Source organism: Sapajus apella, unplaced genomic scaffold (genome assembly GCF_009761245.1).
Source record: "Sapajus apella isolate SASKATOON/1434 unplaced genomic scaffold, GSC_monkey_1.0 scaffold43, whole genome shotgun sequence".
In the NCBI taxonomy this organism is placed as follows: domain Eukaryota; kingdom Metazoa; phylum Chordata; class Mammalia; order Primates; family Cebidae; genus Sapajus; species Sapajus apella.
In genome coordinates this window covers 11,564,696-11,587,853 of record NW_022436983.1, presented here as the reverse complement: position 1 = coordinate 11,587,853, position 23,158 = coordinate 11,564,696, and the positions used below count along the sequence as shown (strand labels likewise).

General features: G+C 50.8%; 1 protein-coding gene across 1 annotated transcript in view; it reads right to left on the bottom strand.

The window, feature by feature from the left end:
* The window catches only part of IGSF21 (immunoglobin superfamily member 21), a 272,851-nt gene that overhangs the window by 15,032 nt on the left and 234,661 nt on the right, over nucleotides 1-23,158 (bottom strand). Inside the window, exon 5 of the mRNA XM_032300592.1 lies at nucleotides 1,541-1,656. Within this exon, the coding sequence (XP_032156483.1) occupies nucleotides 1,541-1,656 (116 nt within the window). The remainder of the gene's footprint in view (nucleotides 1-1,540; nucleotides 1,657-23,158) is intronic.

The following is a 23,158-nucleotide window of genomic DNA, read 5'->3' as shown; positions in this document are numbered from 1 at the left end:
CACCCCATCTGGCACCCCTGCCCACCACCCCACCTGTGCCTCTGTGCACCTGCTTATTCCCCTGTCCTGGGCCTCTGCATACCCATTTACCACCCCACCCCAGGTCCTGGGGCAGGACTGGCCTAGATTCCCAAGCCACACCACTAGACCATGCCTGTGAGACAGTGGGTCTGGAATGAAGGGAACCATTTGGCTCCCGTCTTGAACTGTAGCACTACAGACCCATTGCTGTAGCTCCACTCCTTGATAAATCCTAGTACTGTACAGAACTCACAGGCTCAAGACTCAAAGTGTCATAAAATGTCAAAGCTGAAAGGATACGCAGCCCGAACATTCTCCAAATGGGTTTCATGTAACCCTACGGGTTCTGAAGAGGGGCTTCGGGTATCAATGAGGGTGACTTCACTTTTAAATGTCACATAGATGAGGCCTCCCAGTATATTATTTAGACCAAAAGGGTCCTGCTGCTTTTAAAAAAGCTGAAAAACTAATATTGTCCAGTCCCCTCAACTTTCTTGCAGAAATAGAGGCAGAGGTGGGGAGGGGGATTTCCTGCTCATGGTTGTTCAGTGAGTACAGCAGGGCCTAGCTCTCCGGACGCTGCACCTCCTACCTGAACCCCTTCAAGAGGCCACGAAAAATCTCATGAACTGCACTGACAAATGTCAAAGGAAACTATGTTGGAGCTAAAAGTTGGTCAAAAAGGAATTTCCAGTCAATCCAGGTGGTTCACACCTGTAATCCCAGCACATTGGGAGGCTGAGGCCGGAGGATCACGAGGTCAGGAGATGGAGACCATCCTGACTAACGCAGCGAAACCCCGTCTCTACTAAAAATACATAAAATTAGCTGGGCATGGTGGCATGCGCCTGTAGTCCCAGCTACTCAGGAGGATGAAGCAAGAGAATCGCTTGAATCTGGGAGGCGGAGGTTGCAGTGAGCTGAGATTATGCCGCTGCACTCCAGCCTGGACGACAGAGACTCCTGCTCAAAAAAAAAAAAAAAGGAATTTCCTCTCTCTTCTCTCCCTTCCTTTCTCTCTTTCATCTCCCCCTTCCATCCTCTCCCTCCTTCTTTCAGATGGGCTTCCTGCTTACCACGAGGGCTTCTGGGAAGGGCAGCGAACTTGGGGCTCAAGACATGGACTTGAGTCCCAGCTCTGTCAGCAGCGCCATGGTGACTTGGGACAAGCCCCTTTTCCTCTAGGGGCCTCCTTTCATTTGTCTCCATGGGACTCAATAACGGGTCAGGCATGCTGGATGCTGGGTTTCCCGGAAGGCCACCCCTGCTGTGAAGGTCTAGGACTCTGCCACCAGGAGGAGTGGGGGTTCTCAGCATGGGGAGATGGGGAGCAACAGGGGCACATGGATGACTGGGCCGGTCCAATGGGTAAACGGGATCAGACCAAGGCAGATGGGGACAGTCAGCCCTGACCAACCACTCCCTCTCCAGGCACAGTGAAGACCCCTGCAGCTGGACCAGCCCCGGAGCAGGGTGGTCCGGCAGATGGGAAGGAGCTGGGCGCTCCAGGTGTACTCACCATGGGTGCTGGTTTTCCTCCAGACACGATGCAGACCAGCGTGAAGTTCTGGGCTTGGTAGCGGCTGAAGGGGGCTGGCGTGTCAGCGGCCACCACTTCAATGGAGGTGGGAGGAGCTGCCCCGAAAGGAAGCACAGGAAGACAAGGGCTTAACCGGGAGAGTCAGGAGGAGCCACTGATGACCTAAGATGGGCCAGGTCCATGCTGGGTGCTGGGGGCGGGGGAAGGTAGATATTGCAGAACTCCAGGGGGTGCCATTGGCATCCCCTACAGTGAGGAAGGTGAGGTAAGGAATATAGATAAGAGCCCTTCCCCGCTAGAGCTTCTAGTGCAGAAGACACGCAGAAATCAAGGGCTGGAACAGATCAAAGTGTGAAGTACCTCAGACCCCCGGAGGTATCACAGTGTGTTGAGGCGCCTCTGCCCGAGCCTGGGAGTTCCAGGCAAACACTGCCGAGGCACCCACGTTGCTCTGTGATCTGAGATAACAAGAGTGGGTGGGAGACAGCACGGCAGGTGGAGGGAGCTTGAGTTTTAACACCCTGGGTGTTCACAAGCCCTGAGATTCCCAGCCTCTCAAGTAGCTGGGACCACAGGTGTGTGCCACCATGCCTGGCTTATTTTTGTGCCAAGGCCTGGCAGTAGGTTGGCCAGGAGAAAGCAGGGTAGGCCAGGGGGAATGTGGTACCCAGCAGGGCTGGGCAGATGGGCAGGGCACAGACAACGTGGGGTGCTGTCGGGGGGATTATGACTTGAAGTGGTATGCTGGAGCAGGTTTTGACATTTTCAGGAATTCTGTGAACCAGCGGTTAACAGTTTGTAACTTGAGACAGGTCACAGTGAGTATCTTCCCAAAAACCAGCAACAGCTACGCTTTCAGGCTTTCCCCACCACCCTTCCTCTGTCCTAGCCCCCAGAGGGCTGATTTAAAGCACAGGTTATGGAATTTTCTTCTTTATTCTGAGAGCAATGGGGAGGTACTGAAGGTTTTCAGTGAGCGCAGTGACATAATCTGACTTGCATCTGGAAGAAACTGAAAACAGAGCGGGAATTTCGGCTAGGGAGGGGGGTACTGTGCACTGGAATGGGGGCAGCTGGACAACTATTTGGAGCCAGGAGTCTTCCCTCCCTTCCCTTCTGGAAGTTGGCTTATTTTGGTTGGCCACTCCTCCCACCCTTCTCTCCTCACCCACTGCCCCTAGCTGGTTTTCCAAAGCCCTTGCTCCCAGACACTATGGGGCGTCGCAAGGGGCAGGCACTGGGCCATCAGGCACTCTTGGGTCTGAATTCCAGCTCAGCCACCACCAGCGCCACGTCCTTGCCCAAGTCACCAAAACTGTGAGCCTCGGTTCCCCTATTTGCTAAATGGGAATAATATTAATACTTGCAGACATATTTGCAGGACGAAACCAGCTAATGCATAGGAAAGGGCTTAGCATATGGTAGGAATTTGCTATTATTGTGATTTCTGCTATTGTTTCCGTAACCTCCCGATAATCAGCAGGACAGGAGCCAGACTCTTAGAGCGTCGCTTGGGAAAAGCTGTCAACTCTGACTTACCCAGCCTTGGGCCATGCGCAGGGAGGGAGGCAGAGAAAATAAAGAGGTATGGGCCTTTCCTTCCTGCAGGGGGTGTTCGCTCCGGTTAAGTTTAATTAAATTCTACAAACATTTCCTGACACCTACTAGGTGCCGGGCATGATGCCAGGTGCTGCCAGGAGGTGCCCAAGGATGAAACAGGTAAACACTGAGAAGTTCACAGTCAGGTGGGGGCGACAGACACACAGGCAACTCTATTTCAAGGCCCAGTGAAATGAAGTCAGGTGTGAGTCGTTCATTCATTCAGGCAGCCGCCCCATGCTGTCGGCAAGAGAAGCGGAGCACACGGAAAACAATGGGAGAACAATAGATGGAGAATTGTAATTAAGCGTAAGATCACATAAAACAGATGGTGAGCGGGATAGGAATTCCGAGAAGGGAAAAATACACCAGAACACGTCAATTACCTAGAAGTTGCAGATTCTGCAATCTAACTTTTCCAAAACTCAATCTAAAACCTGGATCCCACACAAGAACCCACAATGGCTAACACATAGGAATCAAGACCTGTTCTGAATTCTTAAAGCCTGAATTATTTCCCATCTTCACCATCAGTCTAGGAGCTGGGTTTTTTTATTCCCATTTTACAGATGGGGAAACTGAAGAGGTGAAGCAACTTGCTCAGGCTCATGGTGCCAGCATGAGGAAGAGTCAGGATTTGAACCCAGTCTGACCCCAGCGTCCAGACTCTTGACAGGAAGCTGGGCCCCACCTCCACCTTTGGGAAGAAAAAGGGAGCTTGTGTCTATTGGCGCCTTCAGATGTTAGTACACATTTGAGCCACTGGGAATTCAGTTACCACGGATGCCTTATGATCCAGTTCCATCAGGAATTCATGCTGTGGGTGGTTCTAGTTACTCAGTTACCCCAAAGATCAGTGACCTCTGCAGTTAGAGCTTAGCATAAAACTCTGATGACTCTTGATGGTATGTGTGCAGGTATCAGGACATGCTCCAAGAATCCTAGAGGCTCAGAACCAGGGAGGCGGCTCCTTTGAAATCACTCATTCATTCTTTCTTACCGTCACTGAACAGGGATCAGACACCTAGAACCTTCCGGGGAGGGTTATTTATTTATTTATTTATTTTGAGGTAGGGTCTCTCTCTGTTACCCAGGCTGGAGTGAAGTGGCACAATCATGGCTCACAACAGCCTTGACTTTCTGGGCTCAAGTGATCCATTGTCCTGCCTCAGTCTCTCAAGTAGCTGGGACCACAGGTGTATGCCACTACGCCTGTTGTTGTTGTTGTTTTTATATGTTTTGTAGAGCTAGGATCTCGCTATGTTGTCCAAACTGGTCTTGAATTCCTGGCCTCAAGCGATCCTCCCATCTCAGCCTCCCAAAGTGCTGGGATTACAGCTGTGAGTCACTGTGCTTGGCTTCTTAGAGGCTTGCTTTGAGGAATAAATGTGATGGTACCTATGAGGTATCTGCAATGCAGGGTAGCAATTTTAATTATTTGTATTACTATAAACAGGGAGGTAGCATAGTACAATGGCTAAGGGTGCGGGCTCTGGATCTGGTTAGCCAGATTTCAAAGATCAGCTGTACCACTTACTGGCCGTGTGATCTTGGGCAAGTTACTTAACCTCTCTGAGCCTGGTTTCCTTAACTGCAAAATGGAATTATGAGGTACTTGTGAAGATTCAACAATCTAGTACCTGCAAAGTGTTTTGAAAGTGTTCCCAATAATATCAGCTGCGCTTATTGCCAGTGTGATTTAATAACATTCTTATTTGAGCTTCCTTGCTAAGGACTGGGAGAATAAAACATGGTCGCAGCTTTGGAGCATTCACGGTTTAGTGAGGAGACCAGAAAATGCCTGAAAGATTTGGGACTGTCCCATACAGCAACCACTAACCCCATGCCGCTGGGGAGCACCTGAAATGTGGTTTGTTCAAGTTCACATGTGCCGTAAGTGTAAGTGTAAATGTAAGGTACATCGAATTCTGAAGTCTTAATTTTTTTTTTTTAGACGGAATTTCGCTCTTGTTACCCAGGCTGGAGTGCAATGGCGCGATCTCGGCTCACCGCAACCTCCGTCTCCTGGGTTCAGGCAATTCTCCTGCCTCAGCCTCCTGAGTAGCTGGGATTACAGGCACGTGCCACCATGCCCAGCTAATTTTTTGTATTTTTAGTAGAGACGGGGTTTCACCATGTTGACCAGAATGTTCTCGATCTCTTGACCTTGTGATCCACCCGCCTCGGCCTCCCAAAGTGCTGGGATTACAGGCTTGAGCCACCGCGCCCGGCCTAAGTCTTAATTTTTTAAGCAGATAAAGTGATTTCATGTTGACATGATAACATTTTGGATAGATTGAGTTTAACACATATATTATTAGAATTAATTTCACCTTTTCTTTTTTAAACTTAATGTGGTTGTTAGAAAACTTACAGTGACATATGCGGTTTAAGTTAATTTTCTGTCGGACAACTCTGGTCTAGACTTTCCATTTTACAAGTAAGCAAACTGAGATCAGAAAGGGGCACAGATTTGGCTACAGTCATACCCTAAGTCAATGGCAGAGCTTGGAATGGCCCCTAGCCTTCCAAATTGTGGCTAGAGTTCTTTGCACAGCATGGTGCTTACACACACACACACACACACACACACACACACACACACACACACTGGAGATCTGCACCCGCCCACACAGACCCTGATTGGAGCTATGCTGCCGTCTCTCGTTATGTTTCTGAGCAGGTGTTAGCAATATGTACAAAATCAAGCTCGTAAGACAATAACAGACTTCAGCTGTATGGACGATGACATAGAGGAGCTGTTAATATCAGCGCGGACAGCCCAGGCTTCCCACACCCTCCCCTTCAATATGCTCTCCAGGCAGTGAGTCCTAGGAAAATGTCACTCTGCATCTCACCACCTGTCTCTGGGTGGAGGGCTCTGAGTGCCGGCAGTCAGGGAGCCATCTCCATCCAGGTGGCCCTGGCTGCTGACAGACACTTCCCCCTGCACATCACCCTTAGCATCACCCTTAGCATCTTCCCCTTCTCTTGTTTAAGTACAGCATTCCTGCCTACATAGCTCACTAAAAGCCAGCGCAGAGCCTCAGAGTCCATAGCCTTCCTTCACTTAGGCTTCCCCTAATACGTTCCCATCCCCACCCCATCTCTACCCACACCCCACTCTCTTCTCCATCCCCATCCCCACCTCAACCGCCATCTCTATTCCCATCCCACCCCCATTCCTACCCTCATCCTCATCCCCACGTCCTTCACCATTTAATCCCATCCCCATCCCCATCTCTACCCACACCCCCGCTCTCTTCTCCATCCCATCCCCAGCTCATCCTCCATCTCTATTTCCATTCCCACCCCCATTCCTACCCTCATCCTCATCCCCACCCATTCCCCCATTTCATCCAAATCCCCATCTTCATCTCCTTCCTTATCTTTATCCCCATTTCCACCCCCATTTCCATCTCCATCTCATCTTCCATCTTTATCACCATCCCCAGCCCCATCTTCATCTCCATCCCTATATCTACCCCCATCCCCATCTCCCTCTCCACCTCCACCCCATCCATCCCCATCCTCACCCCATCTCCATCTCCATCTCCATCTCCTCCCCATCCATCCACATCCCCACCCCACCCCCATCCCCATCTCCCTCTCCACCTCCTCCCCATCCATCTCCATCCTCACCCCATCTCCATCTCCATCTCCATCTCCTCCCCATCCGTCCCCATCCTAACCCCACCCCAACCCCATCTCCATCTCCTCCCCATCCATACCCATCCTCACCCCATCTCCATCTCCATCTCCATCTCTTCCCACATCCATCCCATCCTCACCCCCACCCCCATCTCCATCTTCTCCCCCATCCATTCCCCATCCCCACCACATCTCCATTTCCATCTCCTCCCCTATCTTTATCCCCATCCTCATTCCCATCCCCATCTCAGTCTCCTCCCCCATCTCAATCTCAGTCTCCTTCTCTATTCTTATCTCTGCCCCATGCCCATCCCATCCCCATCGAGATGCCCTTCCCCATCCTCATCTCCATTCCCATTTCTATCCCCACCTCCACTCCATCTCCATTCTCTTCCCTGCTTCTTTCCTCACATTCAGCTCCATTTCCATCCCCTCCCCATCCTCAGTCTCCATCCCTTATTCTCTCCTCATTTCTGTCTTCATCTCATGACTGACTTCAACTCCATCTTCTCTCCCGTCTCTACCCCCACCGCCATTTATATATCACCACTTCTATTCCTGTCCCCATACTTACCTCTATCCCATCTTCCTCCCACCTCCAACTCAATTCTCATTTCTGTTTCCTTCCCATTCCCAATTCCAGTGCCATCCCCATACTCACTGCCATTTTCATCCCTGTTCCAGTCTCTGGCCAAGGTCAAAAGCCCTTTTTTATGTGCCCTATGCCTGGGATAGATCCCATGCCCCAGAACATGTTCAATCAAAGTCAGAAGACTAGCTGTGAACACAGGTATCAAGTCTACATGACTGCCTGGACAAGAATAAGCCCACATAAAAAGTCAGGTAACAGCATGAGCTGTGTAAGGTGCGGCCACCTGCCTGGGTGCCAGGAGATCCACGTGGCAAAGAATCATCAGCGAAAGCCCTGGCTCACCAGTTTCCCTCCCACTCGTCTGCTGTCACCTTTAGACAATGATGTCCAGTGCTCCCACCTTCGGTGCCTCATTTCTGTGGCCTTCAAGGCTGAGTTTTCTGAAATGCCTGTGGCACTGCAGTGTTCTCTGGGGTATGGGCGTGTGGGAGAGAAAACACACCCATCACACGCACCAGCACCATTCGTCCGAAACGGCCCTGCTAAGGTGAAGAGACACCAAGGAGGCAGATTTTGCTTGGGTAAGAATAAACAGCAGTCATAGTTGCAGTAGTAAGAATCTAGACACGGGCAGAGCTTCATAATTTACAAACCACTTCCAGACACACCATTCCACTTGCGTAATATCAGACCTGGGCGGCAGGAAAGGCCAACCCTATTCTGTAAGTCCACCACGGTGGCCAACCCAGGGCACCACCATAAGACTCCCTGGAATCCACTGATCCCTGCCCCCACCCCCACCCAAGCCAGTGGACTTTCTAGTTTATTTTTACTTTGCGTTAAGAGGAGAGCATTGCTGCTAGAAGTTTCCGTGAATAATTGTGTCTCATATCAGGAAAGGTAAGGTGGCTTCCCATCTGACACAGCTGCTTGTCACAGCCATCCTCCATCACTCCTGCTGCATGGCCACCAAGGGAGGCAGGAGTTGAAGTTATTTTAGACTCCACAGTTAACATCGACACGGGGAGGTAATGGTCGGATGATCGGTTTTATGGAATTAACTCTGAAATATTGCCTGTCTTTATCTTGAAAGCAGAACTTTATTTCGGTCATCGTAACTCATTTTGGAGACAAGGCGGCAGCTCCACTTTGCTCCGTAAATCATCCCATGGCCTTTGAAATTCGGGAACACAAACCTGATCTGATATAAATCCCAGAATTGTTGGGAAGGGAAATCTGCCCCACGCCTGTGTCTGTGAGTACTGGAGTTACACTCTCTTCCATGAGGCCCACTCCAACTTCTCCCAGAGTACTGGCTCTAACAGAATCAGACCAAGGTTCTAGCCCAGGCTCTGCTCCCAGCACCCCAGAGAACTCTGGGCAAATCAGTTGATGCCTCTGATCATTGGTCTTCCCATCTATAAAATGAATTCAGTAAGACATATCCTGCCAGCCTTTCAGCTTCCAGGGTTATTGAGAGGAGAAGCAAATGTAAAAATGAACATAAACCTTCTGTAAGGGCAGCAAAGTGCTGAGCAAACAGGAAAGCATTAATCATATTATCTCTCCAATGACCCTCGCCCCCTCTCTTGGCTGAGAACAGTGTATAGGGGAATTTCCTTCCCTCCCAGGAGTAACCATTGTCTCAAGGAAGGGACACTCTCTCCAGCTCCTGGGGTACCATTCTGCGAAGGTGCTTAGCACACTCCTGCTGCCAGTGTCATTTGTCATGGGCTAGTAATCAATTAGGTTTGGGGGAGGGCGGAGGGAGGGGAGAGACAAGTTCAAAATGATATTGTTTGCAAAAAATCCATTCTTTCCTCTCAGCATGCCCGCTCTATTGACTGCCTTCCCTTTCAATCAGCTTGTAGTCATTACATCATATTTCACAAAAGAAGAAAACCACCCTCTTAATATAAAAGTGTCCATGAATATAAATGTCCCTCCATGCTCCCTATTTTAATTTGTCTTTTTTTCTTTTGGTTCCACACATCTTAGTTTCTTTTCCATCATCTCCACTAACCTCTCTCTCTGCTCCTTCAAGAACCTGCTCAAAAGAACACCTCCTCCAGAAAGCCCTCTCTGCTTTAGCAATGCTGAGTTGCCTGTGGTTCCCTCTTCACCTTGCTCACCTCCTCTGTACCTTGCACACACTGGGCCTTCTGCTGACGAACTCCACTTCATCCTTTAGGGCTGGCCTCAGATGTTGCCTCCTCCAGGCAACCTTCCCAGGTTTTCCCAGAGCCTGTCCTCTGGGTGCCTGGAGCACCCTGTGTTTGTCATACTCCTTGTGGCTTGTTATTCTGTTCTTGGTCAACATCTTGAGTGTGTGTTCCCTGGAAGTTGGAGCTTTGTCTTTCTTCCACCTAACCTCAGAGCTAGTGCCACCCAGCCACACAATAGGGGTTCAGTTTCAATTTCTGTTTGTTCCCTTCATTTCTCCCAGCACAGGCAAGCATATAGCCCGTCTGTGGAAGAAAATCCCAGAAGACCCTGCAATGCTGTGGCCCTTGCTCCCTTCCCCAGCCTTACCTTGGCCGATACTCACCCCCGCATTACCATGCTGCAAACACACGGAGACCTTTTGCTCTCTGTGTCTCTGAGCCCTCTCAGCTCTTTCCAGCCCTGGGGCCTCTGCACCTGCAGCCTCCCCTGCCTGGAGTCCTTCTCGCAGCTTTTTAGCCTGGCTGAGCCCTGTCAGGACTTCCAAGTCTCAGCTCGAAGGTCACCCCTCAATCTAAGCTAAGCTCTCTTTTATTTTGGGCCCCAGCATTTTGTATATTTTCTTCACAGAGCACCTCACAGCGTATAATTATTTCATATATTGGTTCACACACTTCTCTTTTCCTCCGACACCCTCACTAGAATGTAAGCACAAGGGCAGAAACTCTTCTTAACTATTGCTGCATCCAAGGGCCCGGCACACCAGAATTTGCTCAATAAATATTTTTCAAGTGAATCAGTGAATGAGTTGGGGGTAAGGACCCGGGCATCCGGCCTCCAATCCCTGCCCAAGTTGGAAAGGCTGAAATTTCCAGCCCCACCCTAAGCCCCGCTCGCCCAGCAGAGACCCAAAGAGACAGATCCCACCAGTGGGAGGCGGTCCCCGGCAAGAAAAAGAGAGAGGGGAAAAAAAGCAAAACTCTTTGGTTTATGGAAAAATTAAATATTGAACTGACTAGTAACAGCAGCCATGGGAAAAAAAAAAGCCCCCAAATGGAGCCTTATAAACGCTGCGTCTGTGCTTTTATGGGCTGCAACGGGCCCTTTTAGGTGGCAGCCGCGGAGCTGAATCTACCCCCACCCCGGCCCGCCCCAAGCTTGAAAGTGGCCATGGGAGCTCTGGGGCTTGGTGCAGTGGGGAGGGGTGGGGCGGCCCCCCGTCCAGGTCATTGCTGGAATCTGAGGCGGGGGCCGTTCTGAGTGGAGTGCGGTCATGAAGAATCCCGTGGGCTGCGGGCGTCACCCACCCACTCCGCCTCCGCTCTGCAGGGAGCTGGCTGGAAGCGCCTGCTCACCTGCCTTGCCCCTCCCTCGCCAGCTGTTGTGCTTTCTCTGTGGCAGAAGATAAAATTAACAGCCCCAACTGGAGGCTTTGGCTGGCTGCTCTGGGGGAGCAGGGGAGTGCTGCAGGCGGGGAAGGCAGCCTTCTAGGCGGTGAATCAGTGAAGCGGGCAGAGCACATCCAACTGAGGCTATTGCTGGTGGAGAAATAAAATGCTGCACTCCTGTAAAGAAAGGGGTGGTGGGCAGTCAGGCCACAGGTTTTGCGTTGGGTCTGGATTCGTATTCCAGCACTATCTTTCAGACTAGTCCTTTAACCTGGTGATTCTCCAAGTGTGTTCCCTGCACCACCAGCGTCCGAATCACCTGGGAGCTTACTAGAAATGCAAATCCTGGATCCCCATTCCAGACCTGCCCAACCTGGGATGGAGTGGGGTCCAGCAGTCGCCACCCTGAGTTTTAACAAGCCCTGAGATTCTAATGCAAGTTCGAGTATGTGGATCACTGCCTTGATCTATGTCAGTTTCAGTCAGTGCCTCTCTAAATGAGGAATCATAAGAAACTCTTAATGTGCTATTATGTGAACTGAGGGCCTGGTTATAGTAGGTGCTCAGTAAACAGGAGTGAAGATGATTACTGATCGAGAAGGAAAGGCTTAGGGAAATTGGAGAACCTTAGCCAGTACCCCACCCTCAGCAGAGGGGCACAGGGGAGAACCCTCTGGAACCTCCCTGGTCCTATATGCTGATTGGGTCAAAGGACTTTAAATCTCCAAAGCTCTGCTCCCCACATCCAGTGCAACTTTCCACTCATGCCTTCTTTGGCTGCCCATCATGGTCTCCAGTTTTCTGACTGGGGCCTCCAGGCCCATGCGGACCCTCTCTGCCCTGGAGTTTTGCTGGCTGGAAGCAGCCTGTCCCGCAGCCTGTGGGTGGCCGCTGCCTGCGACTGCCTCCGCTCTTCCACAGCGCTGCAGTTTATGTGGCAATAGAGAGAATGTAGTTAAGCCCATAACAGGTGCCGAGTCTGCAGAGATGAAATCTATGGGGTGTAACATGAATCTGTTTTAAACAGCAGCAAGACTACCAATTAGGGGGATGTTTTCAATATATCTGAGAGGTGAGTATTACACACATGGGCAATTTCACCAGGTACCCTACTTGCAACTTTATGAGAGAAACCTCTGGAAGCTTGGGGAGGCAGGGAGGGAAGCACGTTCCAGAACTGGCCAGTGGCAGAGCACCAGCTCCTTATAAGCTGGTCTTCGTCCTCCCCACAGAGAGCGGTGGGCTGGGCTTGGATGCTCTGGGCAGACCCCGTCTTTCCCCACAGTGCAAAACCTCTGTCCCTTCCTGGAGAACTACATCCCTTCAAACACCAGCCTTGGCTTTCTGAGACTTAGAACAGAGCTTAACCCTGGCCTTGCAGGGCCTGGGAAGCCTGGCTCCGAGGTCACAGCCCTTGTGCTTAGAACAGTGTGTCCTTGAGTCCATTGCTGGCTTCCTGGTCCCCACCATAGAATGAGGATGGCACGGGTGGCTGTCTCATGCCAGGGTGCTTGTGGGGAAGGAAGTGCTGGCACTTAGCAGATCAATTCTGGTTGTTACGGCTTTTTTAGTTTATTATTGTGTCTGGGAAAAAGATGTCAATGGAGGATCCGGAGGCTGAAGATTCTTCTCAGCTTTGCTGTGGACTCTCTCTGTGACTTGGCAGTCAGTTTCCCCTCCCTGGGTGTCGGTTTCCTCATCCAGACAGTTAGAGGTGCAGAACTTGGTGTCGAAGGGCCCACTTGTCTTCTAAATTTGGCCGTGGTGAGGAAGGCTCCTGTGTTTTCACAGCTCAGTCCCCTGGGACACCCCCCGCCTCTGGACCACCCCCAGCACCACTGGACCACTCCTGCCCATGTCCCTGCAGAGACCCTATCCCCCACCGCACTCTTGGCCTGGCTCAGAGGCTTCCATCAATCGGGAGATTCCCAGGGGGCACTGTGGCTGCCGTCCTTCCTGTCCTATCAGCATTTTAGGATTGATTTCCTGAGTCAGAGAGCACGTAAATCATTCTTGCCGCTTGCTCCTCGTAAAGCAGTTTCCCGGAGTGATGAGGTGGGTCGGTGGGAGGCGCTGGAGAGAAGGGCATTTTGTGGGAGTGGGACTTTGTTTTGTGGGAGGGGGGATGCGTTTTTTTTTCTCCTTGACATTGTACTTGGCAAATTCCCAAACCTACCAAAAAGTTCAAGTAACTGCAATGAACACTCATGCACCCATCACTAAGTTTCTGCAATGAACATTGAACTCCATTTGCTTGATTGAATATGTCTTGGATTGCATCTTTGTAAAGAGCTGGGTGAGGTCTCATTCCCAAAGGTATGCAACTTCTGGCCAGGGTGGCAGGGCTTGATTGAGGGTGAGGGTGTCTCAGAGACCCAGTGCCTGAGGCCTCTTCCCCTGGCCTTGCCATGACCCAGGTGTTGGGACCCCGAATGTACTTTTGTTCCCTAGGAAATACCCTCTCCACCCTCACCCCTGCTTTCCACCCGCAGGCTGCTGCAGGGGGTTCCCCTGGCCTGTCTGGTTCTTGAGGAACTTGGCCACGGGCTCCCCATACCTGGTGGATGGACATACGGCGCTGGATTCACGGCCTCTCCTTCCTTCTCTGCCTGTGGCCAAGCCTGCTGGACAGTGGGTGAGCAGGGCCCTTGGCATCATGGAGGGGAGCTGGCCCTTCCCTCACCACCCCCGGCTCCCTCAGGGCAGGGCACAGCAGTGGACCTTACATGGGCTCAGGGGCCAGGCTGTTGGCATTTGTGTCGTGGTTCTGACACCTGCCAGCTGCCGGACCTTGGCACCTCACTCATCCCCACTGCTGCACCTCAGTTTCTTCATGTGATCTGTTATTGACTAAATCTAGTTACTTTTTTGTAGAGCTGGGGTCTCCCTGTGTTGTCCAAGCTGGCCTTGAACTTCGGGGCTCAAGAGATCATCCAATATCGGCCTTCCAAAGTGCTAGGAATACAGGAATGAGCCACGCTGTGATTGGCTACAGTTTCCTCATCAGTGACGTGGGATCATCCTAAGATCTGCTCACTAGGGTTTCTGTGGGCACTACGTAAAGTACGAAAACCCACACCTGGCACCTGCCAAGTGCCGAGTGAATGTCAGCTGTGGTGAGTGCTGTGGTGGTGAGTGTTGTGGTGACTGCTGTTGTGGTGAGTGTTGTGGTGAGCGCTGTTGTGGTGAGTGTTGTGGTGAGTGCTGTTGTGGTGAGTGTTGTGGTGAGCGCTGTTGTGGTGAGTGTTGTGGTGAGTGCTGTTGTGGTGAGTGCTGTTGTGGTGAGCGTTGTTGTGGTGAGTGCTGTTGTGGTGAGCGTTGTTGTGGTGAGTGCTGTTGTGGTGAGCGCTGTTGTGGTGAGCGCTGTTGTGGTGAGCGTTGTTGTGGTGAGTGCTGTTGTGGTGAGTGTTGTGGTGAGCGCTGTTGTGGTGAGCGCTGTTGTGGTGAGTGTTGTGGTGAGCGCTGTTGTGGTGAGCGCTGTTGTGGTGAGCGTTGTTGTGGTGAGTGCTGTTGTGGTGAGCGTTGTTGTGGTGAGTGTTGTGGTGAGTGCTGTTGTGGTGAGTGCTGTTGTGGTGAGCGCTGTGGTGGTGAGCGCTGTTGTGGTGAGTGTTGTGGTGAGTGTTGTGGTGAGTGCTGTTGTGGTGAGCGTTGTTGTGGTGAGCGCTGTTGTGGTGAGCACTGTTGTGGTGAGTGTTGTGGTGAGCGCTGTTGTGGTGAGCGCTGTTGTGGTGGGCACTGTTGTGGTGAGTGTTGTGGTGAGCACTGTTGTGGTGAGTGTTGTGGTGAGCGCTGTTGTGGTGAGTGTTGTGGTGAGTGTTGTGGTGAGTGTTGTGAGTGTTGTGGTGAGCGCTGTTGTGGTGAGTGCTGTGTGATGATATGTTACTCTCTGCCCCTTCTCATGCCTTGGGTTCCTGCCATGCAGGGTGCCCGCCATGCAGAGTGCCCCCTCTTGCCATGCTTTTCTGCCCCTCATTGTTGTCTACAGAGCTCCTTCTGCCTGCAGCGCCTCCTGCCCTCTCTCTCCAGTGGCCTGCTAGGCACAGCTCCATGCCACCTCCTCCATGAGGCCGTCCTGATGCCCTTCTCTGGAGGAGACTTTCCCTCCTGGGAACTCCCTCAGCTCAGCTTGCACCCTAGTCCTCCCCCATTATCCCTATTTTTCTTCTGCTGGAATTCTGGAAACCTGTGCCTTTCTCTGTCTCACCCATCATTCATGGACTCCTTGAGGGCTGACACTGGACTTTACGTCCGAAGCAGAGAGGCCAAGCTCTGGGGTCTTGGGCAAGTTGCTTTTTCTCTCTGAGCCTTGGTTTCCTCTTCTGTAAAATGGGCATAACAAGAATGACCCCCTCGGCAGCTGTTGTGAGAATTAAACCAAAGAAGGCTGTTAAACAAACAACTTAGTACAATGCCTGGCACACAGTGGGCACTCAATCAGTGCCAGATTTTGCGAGGAAAATTATTGTGATTATTGCTCCTAGGGAATGAGTGAAGTCTTCCCACCTCAGAGTTTGTTTTCAAACCCAGATTGCCTGGCTTGGGAGCTTCCCTGCAGCACATGGGCTTCTCATGTGCAGATGGGGAAACTGAGTCCAGGGATTCACTGCAATTTGGCAGCAGAGTCAGAGCTGCTGAGCTTCAGGCCAGGTCAACTTGCAGTATGACCTTGGCCTCAGTCTCCCCTTCTGTACCCGAGGCAGTGGGATCACCTCTGTGGCCCTAAGAGTGTCTGTGGGTAGCATCCCTCCAGGGGTGGCTGTGGCCTCCCCACACTACCCTAATTCCTGCTCTCACAGCTCCTGATACAGCTCTGTTAACACCTGTAATTTCCACTTCCTGCCTGCCCCTTAAATCACTGGGCCCGAGGCATTGCAGTTTCAACAGCCACATATCATTAGTAATTAAGGGGCCTGTCCCAGGGAGGGGCAGTTTACCTTCTGCCGGAGCCACTAAATCCAGCTCCCAGGGGTGGAGAGGATAAAGCATCGCACTGACCTCACACTTGTCAGGGTTTAATGATGCACCTGCAGGCCTGCTCTGGCGGGGCCTGGGAAGCTGGAGCCTATCTGACTCCGAAGCGAGGGGAGTCCTGGTACGTGAGACACAGAAGGTCCAGGGAGTTGATGAAGGTCTCAGGGGGCTTCAGACACCTGCCTAGATAATTCCAGAAGCAGATGAGTCTCTTCAGTTGTCTCAGGAGGGCTCAGTGGGCCATCTCACGAGTGGCCGTAGAGAAGCTCCCAAGCCAGGCAATCTGGGTTTGAAAACAAACCCTGCCACTTACTCACTGTGTGACCTTAGGCAAGTTACTTAACCTCTCTGGGCCTCAATTTCTTCATTGATTAAAATAAGAAAAATAGAAGTACCCATCTCCTAAGGATTATAAGGATTCAATGAATTTATATATTTAAGTGCCTGGCGCAACATTTGACACTTTGTAACTGAAAAATTCAGTTATTAGATTATATCCGAGTTGCCCGATATGTAAATGACTTTCTAATTTGTGTAGCCGCCTTGAGGGAGATGCGACTCTCTCAGTGCTTCCACCACAGCAGGTGCATAGTAGGTGCTCACAAATAGTGCTTGAATTAAAGGGCTTGTGAGTGTGAGAAATGAATGAGTAAATGGTCTGTTTCCACCCTAGGATCCGAGCTCCCTTGGAGAAGGGCTGATGACAATCTGCTGGCTCTACGTCCCGGTGACAAGACGCACCAAAAACCGCGTGCTGCTTGACTGGGTTGCCTGCTTCGTCAGGTCACAATCATGGGTCAGAGGCTTCAAAGCCCACCTTTCCCTCCCCAGCTGAAGGCCTCCAGTCCCCACGGAAGGACAGTGGCAATCAGAGAAAATTCAGATTCAAACTCTAGCCTTCCTTTTATTAGCAGACTCAGTTTTCTTCTCTGTAAAATGGGGATACAGATCCCCACCCCACTGACTTCCAGGACTGTTGGGAGGCCCTTGATCCTGAGGTCCATATGGCTACCACATTGTCCAACACTCAGAGAGGTGGATGTCCCTGTGTTTTCCTGGCAGCCTCATGGAGTGGGAAAGTTGAGGTCTCTGGCTCCCAGAAGACCTGAGCAAAATCTCAGCACCACTCACTGCTGTGGGACGATGGGCATGTCTCCTGACCTCTGTGGGCACTCCTACTGAGGCATCGCAGGCTCTGCCCTGCAGGGTGTAGGGGGATTAGAGGGACAGCTGACGGAATGAGCCGGGCCTGTTCCTGGGCGAGGGTGGGCTATGGTCAAGGTCACTCCTTTGCAGAACTGTGTTCAGAGAGGGAGGGCGGGAGGGAGGGTTCTAGAAGCCTGACCAGGAGGCAGTCAGTAGGCTTGGACCTTTGGGGCTGATGCTGTCAGTGATCGTCCTTGCTAGATGACCCAGTTAGCTTCAAAATGCTCCTCAGAGCCCCAAACCCATCTGTCTGGCCCCTCTCTAAACTGGCGCTCAGCGGTGACCTCTGCTGGCTGGGAGGCCCGTGGCAGGCAGGCGAGCAGCGTGGGTGTCCTCCCTCCAGCTCCCTGACCAGGTCCAGGCACTCAACACGACAGTGTCCAGTGCTCTGAGCATGCTCATGTGCAGCTCAGGGGCCGCCGACCCCTCCCGCCTCAGTCCTCTCTGCTGCAGCCCCCACTCCAGAGCTATCTCAGGCCCCCACGTCTCATCTGCTGCCCCACTCAGAAGCTCTGGCGGCAGGGAGGACATCTGTAGAGGTCCGTAGGCTCTGAACTCTCCACCCCAGTAGCCCATTTTCTGTAGTCACCGGCTGCTGAGTGAGGTCGCGTGTTTGCACTGGAACCTTCTCAGGAGACCATCTCCGTTGGTGCCAGGTCTGCCATGTCTCCACATCTGTTCCCATCTTCCCAACTGGTCCCCACGTCCTGTAGCTTCTGCTTGGAAAGGCCTCCTACGTCCAGCCACTGCGGTCATGGCCCTCAGTTGGCTTCTGTTGTCTCTGTTCTTCTCACTTCCTGCCCTGCCTTAACAATGACGCCAGCATCTGGGCCAAGCACTTTCTGTATCCCTAAACGTGCCATCTTATGTATTCCTTAAGACAGTCCATTGGGTAAAAAACATGATTACCCCCAGTTTCCACAAGAGGAAACTGAGGCTTGGAAAGGAAAAGTCACAGCAGGACCGTGGGGGAGTGTGTCTGACTGGACGCAGGGCTGCTGGCTGCATTCTCTTCCCCGACCACCTTTGCCAGCACCCAGGCTGGGAGGTCAGGCACATCACTGCCTGGCTTGGAGAGCTCCCACAGGGCCATCGCCACCTCTTGCAGGTCTGACCCTACCCTCAGCCCCACTGACATTTACAGGGTGAGTGTTGGAGCCAAATGGGTAGGAGGTAAGAATAGCTTTCCTCAAGAGCGCTCACTGTGAGCTAGGAACACAGTCCTCTAGCTGTCTGTTACATTCCATGCCCCAACAAGGGAGGAGCTACTGTAATCCCCATTCAGCAGAAAGGAACACCAAGGTCTAGGGAACTGCCACATGTCAGTGAGAGGTGGGGAATACAGTGGCTGGGTCCCTGCGCGTGCTCGGCCGGCAGCCTGCCTGGGTTTGAATCCTAGCTCTGTGTCCTCGTGCACATTTGATAACCCCTCAGTTTTCGCACTTGTGAAATGGATAAAGTCATAACAGAACAAACCTTAGAAGCCTGTCATAAATGATATAACAGGTGGTAAGCAGAACAGTGCCTGGTGTATAGTAAATGCTCAATAAACACTAACCACAGCTGGCCACGGTGGCTCACGCCTGTAATTCCAACAACTTGAGAGGTCAAGGTAGGTGGATCAGCTGAGATCAGGAGCTCAAGACCAGCCTGACCAACATGGAGAAACACTGTCTCTACTAAAAATACAAAAATTAGCGGGGTGTGGTGGTGCGCCCCTGTAATCCTGGCTACTCGGGAGGCTGAGGCACAAGGATGGCTTGAACTCAGGAGGCGGAGGTTGCAGTGAGCTGAAACTGCACCACTGCACTCCAGCCTGGGCGACAGAGTGAGACTCTGTCTCAAACAAATACATAAACAAACAAGCAAACATCAACCACCTTTATTACTATTAGTTGCGGAACTTGGTAGAAAAGTCATGTCTGAATCCAAAGCCCATGCCCTTAGCCACTCCTGTACTCCTGAGTTCTCTCAGGAAGTAAACTCCATTTATGGTCAAGCTAATTTAATAGAGTGATCATTCTCCAATGGGGGATTATCTGGCCTCCACCTTCGCTAGTTTGGAGGGTCTGGGCATCTGCATGTCACTCACTGAGAGTGGTAAAAAGGGGTGCAGGCAGGGGGAGAAGGCTTGGAGATGGGCTTATCCAGCCTTTTGCTTGAGGGATAAGACCAGCCTAGGCCTAGTCCTTAGACCCTGGGAGGTCCTGAGGTAAGAGGTGGAGGGTGGTGTTCACACCTTCTCCGTCTCAGTGCTCTGGGAATTCTCAGCAGCTCTGGCCTGGATCTCAGCCAGCCCACGCCTCCCTCCCTTCGAAGCCTCCTTGCTTCCCCTGTGGAGCAGCGGGCTGGCTCCCTGGAGTCTGGGCCATTGTAATCGCCTGGGGCCAGTTAATGTAATTAGCCCAAGTCTAGCAGGTGGTTCATCCACTCAGGCTCTAAGACGGAGGAAGGAGCCGATCATTTTCCACCCAGCAGGCATCCTGGGAAAGGAGGGAGCTGAGGCTCTGAATCTTGCCTTTCTGGGGACACCCCAGGGATCTCAGACTGGCAGCTTCCCTCCACTGAACCATCCTGCTCCTTGGACCACCATACACGCCGTTATGTGCCGGCTCTGCTTGGGAGAAGCCCCGCTTCCCCCACAGCTGTCCTGTGAACAGACAAGCTTCTTGAAAGGAGATTCTGCAAACCAAGTTCTGCTTTCCCATTGCTCTCCCAGAGAAGCACAGTGGTGTCACTTCTGTTTTGCTCAGGCCTACAGGAGATCAGCAGGTCTCTGAGAGGAGGTCTGTGCCCAGCCCTCAGATCTCCCTAGCTCATTTGGCGGGATAGAGGATTCTTCTTCTTAGGTCAAAAGAGATTCTTCCACCCTGGGCAACAGAGTGAGACCCTGTGTCTACAAAAATTTTTTAAAAATTAGCCAGGCATGGTGGCACACACCTATAATCCCAGCTCCTAGGGAGGCTGAGGCAGGAGGATTGCTTGAGCCTGGGAGGTTGAGGCTGCAGTGAGCCATGGTTGCACCACTACACTCCAGACTGAGTGACAGAGTGAAAAAAAAAATAAAAAAGAAATTATTGATGCTGTGATTATTTGTCCTGGAAATTTGCTTCTTTTTCCAGAGGGGAGTGCTACCCTGAGATTCCAGAAAATTGGGTTTAAGAATCTGGTCTTAGAAAGCAGGAATCCAGCTCTCTAGAAATCCAAGGTTCTGGACTGGCCTCCTGGAAGCAGACTCAGCCTTCACCACCCCCAGCACCTTCTGCATTCTCTTATCCTCCAAGAATCCTCACCAGCTCCAGGGTAAGGTTGTTTTTTTTAGAGGAAAGCTTGAGAAACTGAAAAACTGAACAGGAGAGCTTCCTGTGAAACTCATTACCTAAAGTCACATAGCTGGACAGAATGATCCAGGCTGGAGGTGGCAGATGGTTAGAAATGCACCAGTTGTGCACAAGGATAGACATATAGAAAAATGAAACAGAATAGAGAGTCCGGAAATAAACCCTTACTTTTACAGTCAGTTGTTTTCGATAAGGATGCCAAGATAATTCAATGGGGATAGAATAGCGTGTTCAACAAGTGGTGCTGGGACAACAGGACATCCATGTGCAAATGATGAGGTTGGACCCCTCCCTCACACCATATATAAAAAAACCTTGAAATGCATCATAAACCTAAATGTAAGAGCTAAAACTATACAAACTCCTACAAGAAAAATACAGGAATAGGTAAGGCCATTGAAAAGAACCAAAGGCTCTGAGTAGATATTTCTCCGAAGAAGTTGTCCAAAAGGTCAAGAAGCACAGGAAAAGACACACAGTGTCATTAGCCCTGAGGGAAATGCCAATCAAAACCACAAAGAGATATTACGCCACATCCACTAGGATGGCTATATTTAAAAAGACAGATAGTAACAAGTGTTGACAGAGATGTGGAGAAGTTGGGACTCATATGCAGCTGGGGGGAATATAACCCAGTGGAGCCACCGTGAAAAACTGTCTGGAAGTTCCTCAGAAGTTTAAATGTAGAGTCATCGTTTGACTCAGCAGTTCTACTCCGAGGATTCATACCCAAGAGAACTGAAACTACATGTTCACACAAAAACTTGTCCATGAATGTTTACAGAAGCATTACTGATAAAAGCGAAAAAGTGGAAACAACCCAGATTTCCATCCACGGATGAATGTATAAACAAAACGTGGTCTATCCATCTGATGGAACATTATTCAGCATTGCAAAGGAATGAAGTACTGGTACCCGCTGCAGTGTGAATGAACCTTGAAGACATTATGTGAAGCAAATGAAGATATTCACAAAAGACCACATATTATATAATCTAATTCATACTAAATACCCAGAACTGGCAAATCTATAGAGATAGAAAGGTTGTTAGTGGCTGCCTGAAGAAGAGAGGGACAATGTGGGGTGGTGAGTAATTGCTAAGGAATACGGGGTTTCTCTGGAGGATGATGAAGACGTTCTAAAATTGATTGTGGTGATAAAGGCACAACCCTGTGAATATGCTAAAACCACTGTCTTATACACTTTAAATGAGTGAATTACATGTTATATGAATTATATCTCAATAAAACAATTTTTTGAGAAAAAAACAATGGGCTGGGCATGGTAGCTCATGCCTACAATCCCAGAACTTTGGGAGGCTGAGGCAGGAGGATCACTTGAGGTCAGGTGTTCAAGACTGGCCTGGTCAACATGGAGAAACCTCATCTTTACTAAAAATAGAAAAATTAGCTAGGCCTGGTGGCACATGTCTGTAATCCCAGCTACTTGGGAGGCTGAGGCAGCAGAATCTCTTGAGCCCCAGGAGGCAGAGGCCGCAGTGAACCGAGATCGTGCCACTGCATTTCAGCCTGGGGGGATGGAGCAAGACTCTGTCTCAAAACAACAAGAACAATAACAAACCAAAAAACAATCAAGGCAAAAAAGCACCAGGCACACTTAATAAACATCAGTAGAACATACTGAAAAAAGACAAACCAACCAGAAACGTCATGCAAAGCTCATTAACGTCTGTTCTGCGGGGTGGAAGCTGTTTCCTGGCTCCAGACTTGCAAAGCACATGGTGTGGTTCAGTGCCACTCTGGCTTCAAGTTCCAAAAGTCTACTTCATCTTCCAACCTCACTTGGAAGCTTCCAGAAGAGAGACAGGGATCCCGGGATAGAACGTTTTATTAATGCATATCAGTATGTTATGAGTCTGGGCTTCCTAGTCATTGGTAAACTTCCACAGGAGCAGAGAGGTTCAGGTGCAGGATGGCTGTATACCCCTGCCCTGCCACACGCTGGCTGGGTGATGTAGGGAAGTGACGTCGCCTCTCTGTTTCTTCATGTGCTAAAGAGAACGTGATAGTACTCACCTTGCAAAGCTTTTGTGAGTGTTCAGTGAGTTAACACAAGAAGAATTTAGCACAGCACCTGCACATCAGTCAGTGCTCAATGAAGAGCGATCCACGGGGTTGGGAGCAGAGAGTGTCAGCTTCAGAGTCAGACGGCGGGGAATGTTGGTGCGCTACATCCCGACTCAGTTACTGCTGTGGGCTGAATTATGTCTCCCTGAAGATGATGTGTTGAAGTTATGACCCACAGTCCCCATGAATGTAACCTTATTTGGAAATCAGGTCCTTGCAATGGTGCTTAAGGTAAGATGAGGTCACGCTGGATTAGGGTGGGTCCTAATTCAATGACTGATGTGATTATAAGGAGAAAATCTGTTGAGGTGGGCACAGTGACTCATGCCTGAAGCACTACGGGAGGCCAAGGTGGGTAGATGGCTTGAACTCAGGCGTTTCAGTCCAGTCTGGGCAACAAAGCAAGCCTCTGTCTCATACACACACAAAAAAAAAAAGGAAGAAGAAGGAGAATCAGGAAGAGGAGGAGGAGGAAGAGAAGGAGAAGAAAAGAAGGAAGGGGGAGGAAGGAAGAAGAAGAAGGGAAAAACAAGAACAAGAATAAGGAGGAGGAGGAGGGGGAGGAGGAGGGGAAGGAGGAAGGGAAGGAGGAGGGGAA